We start from the raw sequence: 12,560 nt of genomic DNA on the forward strand, positions 1-12,560 counted from the left end.
ATATAGATGACATTGAGTTCGGATCAATGTGGATTAAAGATGCTAAATGACAAGTCTGTTTTCTCACCCAGGCTCAAGATGGATTCATAACAAAATTATTGGAACAGAAAATTAGTTATTCATTATTTGCTATATGGTGACCTGGACTGCATCCCCTATGTGTACAGGGGTAAACCTGTATGTGTGTACCATACCTGGATGAGTTCCTGTATCCCTTCTAGCAGGTTTTGTATCCTCTCCTACAGACGTCAGATTTCCCTGTGCTGGACCCCAGCTGGACAGCCCTAGAGGAGATGGCCCTCCTGGAGGCCGTGATGGACTGTGGCTTTGGGAATTGGTGAGTAGAGATTAGAGGAGTTTATTCCCATATGTGCATGTACATTGAAATGAACAGTACAGCTGACAGCATAGTATGACAGAGAACAGCACACGATGTCGACAGCACATTACAAAAGGATAGATAATTAATAGTGACAGTGGTGAGTAGCTCCTTTTGGTTTGAATTATTAGTGACCAAGTCCAGCAGCCAGCCATTTATTAGTTCAGATAGGAGCTGGAGAGAGCAGAGGAACAGTCACCCACCCTTTGATGAGAATCAGCCAATCAGAAACCGTTCAAGCACACGGTGCACTGTTGATCATTAAGGCCAGTGTCTTTGCTCACATCTCTAATGATTATTAAAGAGAGCCAGACATCCATGTGGTCTGTGAATCTCATTGGCCTTGCCTGTATCCCAGCCAGTATCTAAAGGGGTTACTGTAATGTCTATACCAACTTTATATAAATTACAAGCTTACGTCATGGGACAAACCTGGAGAGTGTCCTGCTCACTGCGGCTGATGTGTTTGTGGTTTGCTGGAGAGCATGGAAAGACATGATCGCTGCGTTGCTGCAGGATCCGACCGCTCCAGTGTTGTGCTGGGCGGGATCCCTTCTTGGGTCTGACGCAGTGGTCCTGGTCTCCCTGCAGGCAGGACGTTGCTAATCAGATGCGCACCAAGAGCAAGGAGGAGTGCGAGAGCCACTATATGAAGCACTTCATCAACAACCCCCTCTTCTCCTCCACCCTGCTCAGCCTGCGGCAGATGGAGGAAGCCCGGACTGCAGACACGGCCATTCCCTTTAAACGTGAGCCCACGCCCATATCCACTCTTGTACCTAGCGTTCGTTTGCAGTGAGATCTGATGGGGCGCTTCGAGATAAAATAATCCACTCGTCTCCAAAAGCTTTGAAAGCAAAATCGTATTTTCCGTTTGCAAAGGTGGATGTTTTGAATTCAAATTAGTTTGCATACAGGGAGGGAAAAAGATCATTAGGAATTGCAGTTTTGTCATTTCTCTTGTTTTCATGGCTTCGTTAGCAGCAGGTGCACTGCACGAACCAAAAAGGCGATAAAAAATCCCACTGAACCTACTGAGTAGACAGAGCACTGCTTGGCTGAAAGGAGCATCTGAGGCAGCAGGAGTCTTTTCTCAAAGCGGTTCCACTTTTGTGTCCTCTCAGCCACAGACGACCCCCCCAGGCCCACGTTCGACTCGCTGCTGTCCAGGGACATGGCGGGGTACATGCCCGCCAGAGCAGACTTCGTGGAGGTGAGACTGAGGCCGCCCAGCGCAGCTCGGTCCAGAGCACTGGCTGATCCTGGTAACCAGCTACCAGAAGTGACAGAATAATAGGCATCCGCGCACAGAGTAGAGGTCTGCACAGGCATGAAATTGAAGCCCGAACCTGTACCCAAGACCTTGAGACCCGACCGAGCCCGAATGGTACTGCCAAATTTGAAACCCGAATCCAACCCAAACCCGGAATCGGTCACTCTGTTTTCTTCTCGGAGCGAGGAGACACACATACGCACACAGAGACGGATTCTCACAGACACGGTTTTACAGTGCTTTGCTCTGCTGCTATGCACTTGAGTTGGGAAAATACCATGTGCTGGGAAAAACTGGTATTTTATAAATCTGTAGTTCTTTTGAAAGTGGGGAACGTCTGATAACCATAATAGGCCTACTAAAAAAGCTTGTGCTATGAGCAAAGTGAATATGCAGGCAGGCATAGCTAGTTTTAGCTACCTTGTGCGTCATACAGTCATGCAAGCCAACACACCAGCACACAGTTATTATATGTTACGCACAAGAGAACAAGAGAGAACGAGGGAGCGTGCAAAAGGAGTTACGAATTTCTTCTAATAAAAATAAATTGAAAACATAAAATAAGAAATCATTTTCACTTATTAGAAAACAATCCTGAACCCTTCCCGAGCCCAAAGTTGTAAGTGAAAAACCGGCCCGAAACCCGATACTTTGTCAGGCCCCATCAGGCTCGGGTCGGGTAGCAGACCTCCAGCACAGAGTCCTGTCTCCTATTGAGTGGAAAGCAGAAGAATGGGTGTAGAAAGGCTGCTATCGTTAAGAACACGTGCAAGGCTCGCCCTTTATTGTCTGTTAGTATGTTAACTCCAACAGTCCCTCGTGTAGTTGGGGACCCCTGTGGTTTGGATTCATCCCACCAACCTGGTTAGGTTTTCAAAGGGGAGTGCCTGCAACAGCAGGGACCTACCATACTAATTGCTGTGTTGACGAGCCTTTGGAGAAAGCAGTAAGATCAAGAATAAATGAGCATTTCACTCCAGTCAGAAAGCCAGCCTAAGGCTGAACCCCCCCCCCACCACCCCAAAGTACCATACTGTGCTGTATTTGTCTCTGGCTCAGATTTTTCGTTCCCTTCCCCCCCCCCTCCACAACAGGAGTTTGACAACTATGCGGAATGGGACTTGAGAGACATCGATTTCGTGGAAGATGACTCGGACATCCTGCACGGTGAGACGAGGAGCGCTGAGGGACTCGGTCAGCATGCAGGAGGTCTCGCCAGCAGAGCAGTTTCCTGTGTGCTGTGGAGCACTTTCATCAGCACAAACCTTAATTGAATTGAATTGAATCCTTAATTTGGACAACGAAAAGGTCCAAAAGTCATTTAAAAAGTAGTATTTGCAAAGAATTTTATAATGTATTGTAAATTTTACAGCAGTTTTTTCCAACAGTAATGAATACAGTACAGCACAAGATCGCCTAGTTCTAAATACAGTGTTCATAATATTACGAGAAATGGCAAGCTAAAACTTATTATAGTTTCCAAAACTGACTGCTCGATACGTATGTTTTCTCCTAGCCCTGAAGATTGCAGTTGTTGATATTTACCACTCAAGACTAAAGGAGAGGCAACGCAGGAAAAAGTGAGTTGTTTTTTTTCAATGCAGAGGGACTGTTTTTGTACTAGATGTTAAAATTAAGTTCCATATTGCCTGGAACTGATAGGGGGCGCCACAGGACAGGTACACCTCCTGTTAATTTTGAAATGCAGGCAAGTTTATAGATATCAGAAAAAGTATTAATATAGGGGCCTTTCTCACGCTTAAGCTGTGCTGGAAAATCAAAAGAAAATGAACATTTGAATTCTTTTTGTAGTTATTTCCCATTTTCCCAGCTCACCTTACATTGTGATTTGCATATTTCTTAATTTTGGGTAAATTTTGCATAGTAAAATGTATAATGGTTCAAACAACATTAAATACATGACCATTGTTATATCGCTACAATGTTACAGAGTTGCTGATACCTTCAGTGGCTCAAACTGATGCCGTCTTATTTCCCAGTGGGTTGTTGGAACAGCCCGGGTGTTCAGTTAGAAGCACATCTGGTGTTGACAGCTGTGTGATGTGAGATTTGGACATCATCGTGTCTTGTTCCCTCTGTTTTTGACAGGATAATCCGCGATCACGGCTTGATCAGCCTGCGGAAGTTCCAGAGTAGGTGATCCTTTCCTCGTTGTGGGGGGGGGGGGGGTGTTTTTTACGTTCAGGCATTGTCACGTTAGCACTCTTAAATTTTACCTTCAGTAAGGACCTGGAGCAGTTCCACATAGAATTTGTGTGTCGACAGCTCTCATGTGTCACAGTCATGTAAATGTGTTGGTCTGGTGCTCCAGTGGCTAATTTCTTGGCAGCTTGGGGAAATTAGCACTGTGGTTGCTCGTGCCAGTGACACCTGTTTTAATTGGGGTGATAGTTTAGTGGTTGTGTGCACATGTCTGAAAACCCAGAGCCAGACTTGGCCCCCAGTCGAGTTCTTTTCGAACTCAAAAGACTGTGTCTTGTCTAAAAATACCTACTCCTCCTTCTCGCAGGTTGGCTGACGCTGGAATAGATTTGGTTTCTGCGTGGGGGGTGGCGGTTGGGGAAGAGTTCTTTGGTTTTATTTTTTTTTCTTCAGCGTTTTTGCTCGGCTCTTGAGTACACATTTACTGAAAAGGATCAAAAGGGGTGCACTGGCACTGTAGCCCGGTTGCTATGGAAACCAGCAGAATGTTGGACGCACGCGCACGCCTGCCTGTGTGTGTGTGAGTGAGCATCTGAAGAAGGAGACAGCAGCTTCTCGCTGCCTGGATCTCTAGGCCCGTTAGGAGAGCCAGACCTGTCAGAGCTCTGACTCCTAATGAGTGCGATTCACACAAGCCACTTCACTCCCAGAGTGTTATCAGGAGTCTGGTTTTATTTTTTCAAAAAGCACAGAATAAAACCTCCTTTCTGATCTTTTTCCATTCCGTCTTCAGCTCATTTGTCTTGAATTTCCCTGTCAGTGACATTTGCAGTTTATATTACCTACCTTTTTTTTTTTAGTTCATTATCCACTGTTAATGCATTAATTAATTTAATGCATTATTCGTGTTTTTTATACAGGGGCATCTTCATGCACCATCCCAAAGCCAAAGGGAGTAAAGTTTGATGGGGAAGACAGCTGGTGTCACGCCAAGCTGTGATGAGCTTTGGGGCAGCATCGCAAATGTGACACCAGGCCACACAAAAATAATTCTGTGCTGCTTGCTGGCTTTTTGCTAGATTGTTTAGCTGGCTTCTCATCTGGAAAACTTTGTTTTGCATACTTCTGCCTGGATTAGCAGGTCAGCAATGGTCTGATGTGTCATGATGAGAAGGCAAGGTGTCTCCTCTAGTGACAGACGGGCCGAGTTATTGTCTTTTTTTCCTCCCGTCTGTCTCCTGTCGCAGTGCTGGAGCGGCGCTACCCTAAAGAGGTGCAGGACCTGTACGACGCCATGCGGCGCTTCGCCCGGGTGGTGGGGCCGATCGAGCACGACAAGTTTATCGAGAGCCACGCGTGTGAGTCCATCCTTCCGAGGTCACGCCAACCCCAGTCACGCACACGCACCACACGCACGCGTACACGGATCTGTGAGGACTTCCCATTGGCTCTGCAACATCTCCACATGAGGCGAAGATAGACTTGAAACAAGTGTTTTTGGAACATGTCACATTCTAAGAAGGTGCTATTTGGTTTATAAAAAGTCACTTCCTGGAGGCATCCAGGTGCTGTATGCTTTTGGGGAGTCTGTGAGAGGAAATTCTCATATTCTGTCCTCACATTGCTAATAACTCGTTAACACAAGCACTCACACTCTGCACCTCTCACTTCTTGTCTTATTTAGTTTCTGAATTGAATTTGCAGTGAGTCATGGCACACTTTGTCTTTGACATTTGACCCTCAGAGGAGAGGTTCGGGTGTTTGTCTTAGCTCATGGCATCAGAGTCCACACCTGAAAAGCTTTGGACATAGACCTCCAGCTGAGTTCCTGTGAGTCTGCATCAGGTGTGAAGTGCAACAATGGGCAAACGTATTGTCGCCTTCATTTTTACATCGAGTGTGTGCTGGTTGTGTATTACTGCACTTTGTCGAGTAGTGACCAAAGCACAGGGTTAAAGGTCATGACCCTGAGGTCGTTTTGGTTGTGCCCATGCCTGGGTCTTCCAGGCTATGCATAGAGGCCCAAATTCGGAAAGAGGAGACGGGATAGTGTGTCCAGCACATGTCCGGTTTATAGAGCAGCCAGGATGTCCTGGTCACCACTGTGTGCCAAAGACAGCGCCCTCATTCTCTGGGGGCTGCATGGTCCTTCTCCCAAGTCCTGAAGCTTTGTGTTTTGCATTTTCTTCCAGTGGAGTTTGAATTGAGAAGGGAGATCCGGAAACTTCAGGAGTACCGGCAGGCGGGGATTACCTCTTTCTGCAGTAAGTCAGTCGCTGTTCAGCTCTCTTATCTTCACCTTTTTTTAAAATAAGAAAATATTTCTTATAATTCTTTTTTTGGGGGGAAAAAAGGCAATCTGTCTGTCAAATAGATGCAGTCAGGTCCTGTAAGGTTTTCTGATTTTTGTGACTTACATTGTATAATGATGTGATACCTATAACAATGTTAATACTAACTTAACTTTGTCATGTAGCAGTAACTGCGGGAGAGAGTATAAAAATCTCCTGTTGTGCTTGCTTATCTGCGCGTTTTTCTGGCTGTCTCCTGGCATGAGTGCTTGTGTGTGAGTTGGTCTGACTGTTGTCTCCTGGTGTGTGTGTCCGTTGCAGGTGCCCGGATTTATGAGCGGGTGAAGCAGATCCGAGAGGAGGAGCGCAGGAAGAGGACCATGCTGTCCGACGTGCTGCAGTACATCCAGGACAGTCATGCCTGCCAGCAGTGGCTACACAAACAGGCTGCTATGTGAGATGACTAACCTTAACTCTTCTTCCTCTAACACAACAGCACAACACAGATCACAGATCGGAGGAGTAGCTAATTTATTCCTAATTAATACCAGGATCTTATCCAGACTGGTCTTATAATAAACCAGGGTGTTTATCTCATTAACATGGCTTTCTAGCTTGCTCCTGACTCCCACCACCTCTTGTGTGAAGAAGTGCTACCTGTTCTCAAGATTTAAACGCACACCCCTGTAGTTTTCAATTGTGACCTCGGGTTCGTGTTTCACTGTTGTTATCGAAGATGTCAGCATGGTACCTCTGAGGATTTTGAAGACTTGTATCAAGTTTGCTCCGATTCCTCTCCGGCTGAGAGTAAAAAGGTTCAGTTTCATGGTCAGATGTTCCTTTAAGCTCCGGAACTGGTTGCGCTTCTGCACAGTCTTTCCAGAGCAGCTAACTCATGTGGAGACCAGATGAAACAGTAAATGTCAGCAGGCTGGTACAGATCCTAATGCTGGAGTGGTGAGAGAAGACTGTCACTGTGGTAAACTCAGTGTAGCTCTTTGCTCTGTTTCCAGCGACGCCGGCCTGAATCCTGTGGTCTCCTCCATCGCCACCTCAGGTGAGGGCTGCAGGGTGCTGCTTTTAGTTATCACTCCATCATGTTCTCTCTTATCTCTCTTGTCTCTGTGCAAAGTCAATAGTTTTGGCACAGTGGATTTAATACTGAAGTGCTCTCGGAAATGCATCATCATGAAACGCCGGACAAGTGCAGACTCCAGCTCACCTTCCCTCTGTGTCTCTGTGCTCACTCTTGCTGCTGGTTGTGTTTTTCTGTCTGTTGACTGAAGTTCTTAGCTCTGTTTGAGTGGAGAGTTTTCCTGTGCTAATCCCATTGTTTGCAGTGAAACATGTTTGTTTATGCTTTATCCTAACTAGTAGTCAAGAGAAAAGCTAACCTAGCAGATAGGAGTGTTTTTTGCAGTGGGACATTGGCACTGCAGTGCTAATCTGCTGTTCTCCTCCAGTATCAGGCAGAAGAAGTGCTCCGCCTCTGAACCTGACTGGCCTGCCAGGGACCGACAAGCTGAACGACAAGGAGAAAGAGGTAACTCTCAGCAGGGAGGGCCACCCTCCCCAGCTGGAGCTGAAGGTGACGCAAATGCCTTGATCGTATGTATACGGTCAGGGGCTGTAGCAGGATTCTTCCCAGTCTTAAAGAAATGTGCTGCAATGTGTTGAAATATGTGTGCTGTAGTGCAGTCTTATATCGGGGAGGCTAAAAGTGAAGTGGCTTTTCCTGCAATTGTCTGTCCCTGTATGAGGGTTGGGGTTTTTAGCTGAGGTTTACAAAACTGCAGAGGGGCTATAAATTGTCCATATTTAAATGGTCCAGAAAGACGGCCATTAATATCCTTGGGCTCCATAAATGGTGACTAAATTAATTGACCTAATTAGTGCCTCAAGTGTTTCTGGGTCCTTTTACTGTTCACTGAATGTCACAATAGTGGATGAAGAGCAACATTTTGTGAAACATACATGGGATTGGAAATATGTATTAGATCTGCCCATTCGACTGCTTGGTTTGGCTGCGACTGTCGGCTGTTTCTCCAGTTGCTGACAGATTGACACCGCAGGAACAGGCACAGAACCCACTATCGCTGCTTGTAGAAAACCATTGTCCATAGAGTAATGACTGATATCATACTGGGGAAATCAGACCAGATCAATGGTGATGTTCTTGGTAGCGTTTTCCCCATATCTTGGATCCTTGTGATGCACTGAGCTTTTCGGGGGTTTCCAGCTTGGGCAGCATGGTTCCAGAGCGCTGTGGCACTGCTAGCTCAGAGATCAGAAAGACCTGCAGTTGCAAACAGGAATTGTTCAATGATCCAGGCTCTTCAGCTGGATCAGCCTTTGCTTTTCCTTGGGAAGTTTCTATTGTGAGCTACTGAATGCTTTTCAGTAACTCAGGGATCACAAACCCAAGGGGCTCAGCTTCATTCATTTTTGTGCACAAGAAGAAAAGTTATCAAGCCAGTGAAGAGAAAAAGCTGTAGGGCTGGCTTGTCTTTATTTGGTTTGAGAAAGAGATTAAATACTTGAATTTCTCTGGTGATGCCGTTAGCAATGCAGTGTCATCAATTGCTGTGGAGACTTGATGGATTATGCAATCTGGTCCCTTTTTTTATCTGGGTAGCAATAAGGTTTTGCTTTTTGTGTTATAATGCAAACTTCTTCTGCATTTGGTCCTTGAGAATCTTGGTCTGTTTATCTGGAACTCTGGAAATAATGAAATTTGCAGGAATACCTTGATTGCAGCACAGTGTGCTGTGCTACATGTGGCGGTGAACTGCTGTGTGTTGGGTTAGGTTGTGCTGTAAAGCTGGGCGAGTGATGGATGTTAAACCTCTGCTCTGGTTCTGCTGCAGCTCTGCCAGGTGGTTCGCCTGGTGCCTGGCGCCTACCTGGAGTACAAGGCGGCCCTGATGAACGAGTGCCGGCGGCAGGGTGGGCTGAGGTTGGCGCAGGCCCGGTCGCTCATCAAGATCGACGTCAACAAGACGCGCAAGATCTACGACTTCCTCATCAAGGAGGGCTACATCAACAAAGCCTGACAGCACAGAAAGGACAGGGCACTCCTTTCTCTTTCCTAACGGCAGTGCCAGGAAGCCAGGAGGTCTGATTCGTCATGCCTCTCCAGGTCCAGCGGTCTTCCCTCTCCGAGCTTGTTTTCCCGCACCAGGCACAGCACTCTCCACTGTGGCTCCTGAGGGCCCACAGCGGCCAGGCTGGGGTCACACTCTGAAGAAAGGAGCCTGTAGCCAGGCTCTTACTCCACAAGAGGCTTTCCTGGAGAGTGTGAAGCGATGAGGCTTGGGCAGGCGTCTCGTGATTGGAATTATCCTGCTGGTTTTGGAGAGAAAAGACCCGTTGTTGTGTTTTATTTCCCCCTTAGTCCAACTTATGAACTAATTTCCTCCTCCCCCTGATCTGCTGTGCAGTGGGGCTGCTGTGGGGGTGCCCTTCTGCATATTAAAGAGCTGTGGGATGAGAAGCACTATATGAATGTAAGAAAGCTTTGTTTTCCCTTGTGCATATTTTTTTTTCCAGATGACGGTTTAAAATAATTGTAACTGTTCCAATGTAATGTACTGAAACAAGAACAAGGTTCCAGAGGTTACCTTAATTCATCGGCTCCAGATCAGTGGTACACTGCCTTTAGGGATCTGTACCAGGAGAGAGGGGACGGACTGGGAGAGGAGAGGCTGATTCCTCAAAACAAATTAAATGTGAATGTATTTATTCTTTCATGTTCACGTCTAATAAAGTCTTGTTTTGTATTGCTCGAAGGTTTTTTTCCCCCCGTTTTGATTACATCAAGTTCTATATTTGCATCAAACGAGTGAGACGAGTTCCATTCTGAGCTGTGGCACTGGGGAAGAGTAAGAGCTGAATGCTCTGCGTGGTAGAGAGCTGAAAAAAAATCGTGTGAAATCCTGGTGAAGAATGAGGAGTGGTTTTCGGACGTTATGACCTCATATTAGACAGAAAACGGCTTTGATCATCACCCCACAATTATGCTATCCTTATCTTTTACTCTGGTCGTTAAAATTGTCCTTTCTAAGCAATCATACGAGAACAATGCAGAAAAGTGTCTGTCTGATACTTTGAATGGGAATGTTGTGGTTTGTGCAGAGTTCCCCAAGGAGCAGCTTAGTCCAGGCCAAGGTGCTGCCACTCTCATCCAGGCTGTGGAGTCTGTTAGGGGTCTGTTAAAGCCATGTGCCTTCCGCCGGGATGGAGACCTCTGCCACAGCTAAGTTGGCCTGTGGCGCCCTGTTCACTCGTGGCTCGGCACTCCTGTCTGAGGAATGGCCTGCTCGCCTTACCAGTTCAACTCCTCAGGATCCGCCCGCAGGAAGCAGGCCAAGAAGTTCCTTTCTCTCTCAAAATAAGGTTGAGGTAAGTTTGTGATTTATTGGAAAATATATAGGGATTTTTTTTAACCTAGTAAATGACTAAAAGAGTAGTTCTTTTGAGAGGTATCGGTTTTATACAGGAGAACAACTTACAGGGCGTCTGACTAGGGCTGAAGAGCGTTCCTTCCTTAATATTCCCCTTGTGTTTGCCGCCTGAGTGGCTGTGTCACTCTTGAGCTCTCCCACTTGGCTGAAGGCTGGGAGCTGTGCCAGTCTGCTGTCTTAACTCCCCAAATTCTACCTCCTGTTCAACATGTGACAGCAAGGGAATCTTCAGGGCATGCTTGTGCTTTAAAGCACGGCTCTGAACCTCAGGTTAATTCCAATCTGTCGAGTCTCTAAATGTAGATTTAAGTGTGGGCGTGTCAACATGCAAAGTGTGCTGATTTTCTATGCAAAAGAAACCTACTTATATGATTGGTTTTAACACCACTGTACAGAAGAATTTTGTCATTGTCATTGAATTTCCCCCATCTCATAATATACTCTTCTTCCAAACAGGCCTTGAGTATAGGATGAAAACTCCCAAGCAGCCTGATGAAGTGTTCAAGTGGTGGATTTCTAAAGCTTGGTGAGGATGATGTAAATCAAACCATATATTTCGTGCTGAGCAAGAAATGCTGGGCCTTTGTAGTGCTGCTGGACTTAATCAGCATGCGCTACTTTTTTTCTTTAAAGAAAGAAGAGCATGTATTTCTCCAAGACAGTTAAGTAGAAGCTAGTTGCTGCCTCCTGTAATCCAGGCTGCAGTCCTTTACTTTTTTTTTTAATATATGAAAGTGCTTAATTGAGACTGGAGTGTAATTTAAAGTTGTCAAGCTCCTTCACTGTCTGATAATGAGGAGTTTTCAGCGTTCCTGTTTCCAGAGCAATTCTGACGTGGGTGCGCTGCATGAGTAATGTCAGCTCCAGCTATTTTTACAGGCAGTGCTGAAATCCAGTTCTTTAATATGGTTATCAGGGAAGTGGATGACATCAGAACTAAGCATTCAATGCAGGAGTGATCCCAGCAATCCTACATGTTTAATGAGGGAGGGAATTTAAGCAGAACTGTTTCATGCCCTCAGGTTACGAGGTTGAAGGAGAAGGAGGGTTGGTCCTGACATGCCTGTCCTAGTTATTGATCCTCATGACAAAGTCTCTATAGTAGGCTTAGTAAAGGCCTTGTGGGGTTTGTTGACATCACTGTTCAATACAATAACAGCTGAACAATCAGAGTGGACTAATCGCCTTCATCTTGTTGGTAACATTCTGAAACTCTTTGTGATAGATGCAGCTAACAGCACAGCATTTTAGAGTTGTAGTGAGAAGCTCCAAAGAGTACAGTTCAATCATTTGGGTCTTTCTTGAGCAGTGACATCTTTGGTTTTGAGATGATAACTGTACAGATGCATAAAACACATCAGCCCCCGCTAGGCCTTCTGTGGTGTGTGTTCTGCAAGGCTTCAAAATTTTTTTGCTCTGTGTGGCTTATTTGTATGCCACAAGCAAAACCTGTTACTTTGTGGATGCTAAGCCCTGCAAATAATATGTAGCTTTCTTTAACCTCTGCTGAGTGTTCTCCTGCCACACTAGCTGTTGTCAGTGTTGTACTTTTCTTTCTAAGGCAAAGGAAGAGGAGTCTGGGAAGTGTCTTGACCTTTGTCCCTTGACCCCTTACACTCTTGACAGTTAGGCTCCTAGTGCTGCATGTCCCTTGCCCTTCTTAAATGCTGCAATCGTGTGAATATGTAAAAATGTGCACTGTCACTGATGTGGATGATCCTTTTACTCGAGTCAGATATGACATCTACTGTAGTTTGGCACTTGTAGAGGGGGAGGGAGCTGGAAAGTGATTGTAAAGCGTTTTTTATATGAACCCAGGATACACAATAGTTGGACTAAAAACAGGTTTTGCTGTTGTCGGAGAACGGGAGTTAACGAGAGCTGCTGTATGTCACAGAACTCTTTCCTCTATCCTGCTTGCTGGAGGCCCCATCTCGACACTGCAAGGCCAGATGGGTCTTGACTATCTTCCTCCTGGCCAGATATCAGGT

At 45.9% G+C, this 12,560-nt stretch overlaps 1 protein-coding gene across 9 annotated transcripts in view; it reads left to right on the top strand.

Moving 5' to 3' along the window:
- Positions 1–9,894, top strand: part of tada2a (transcriptional adaptor 2A) — a 36,224-nt gene extending 26,330 nt beyond the window's left edge. For all 9 annotated transcript variants that reach the window (XM_015367880.2, XM_015367882.2, XM_015367888.2 and 6 more), the window contains 12 exons: positions 246–337; positions 971–1,128; positions 1,504–1,592; positions 2,747–2,819; positions 3,169–3,232; positions 3,762–3,805; positions 5,063–5,173; positions 6,008–6,079; positions 6,428–6,560; positions 7,120–7,163; positions 7,570–7,649; positions 8,974–9,894. In XM_015367880.2, coding sequence (XP_015223366.1) covers positions 246–337; positions 971–1,128; positions 1,504–1,592; positions 2,747–2,819; positions 3,169–3,232; positions 3,762–3,805; positions 5,063–5,173; positions 6,008–6,079; positions 6,428–6,560; positions 7,120–7,163; positions 7,570–7,649; positions 8,974–9,159 — 1,146 coding nt within the window. In that variant the 3' untranslated portion in view covers positions 9,160–9,894. The remainder of the gene's footprint in view (positions 1–245; positions 338–970; positions 1,129–1,503; positions 1,593–2,746; positions 2,820–3,168; positions 3,233–3,761; positions 3,806–5,062; positions 5,174–6,007; positions 6,080–6,427; positions 6,561–7,119; positions 7,164–7,569; positions 7,650–8,973) is intronic.
- The last annotated feature ends 2,666 nt before the right edge of the window (positions 9,895–12,560 follow it).

Source organism: Lepisosteus oculatus, chromosome 26 (genome assembly GCF_040954835.1).
Source record: "Lepisosteus oculatus isolate fLepOcu1 chromosome 26, fLepOcu1.hap2, whole genome shotgun sequence".
NCBI classification, from domain to species: Eukaryota; Metazoa; Chordata; class Actinopteri; order Semionotiformes; family Lepisosteidae; genus Lepisosteus; species Lepisosteus oculatus.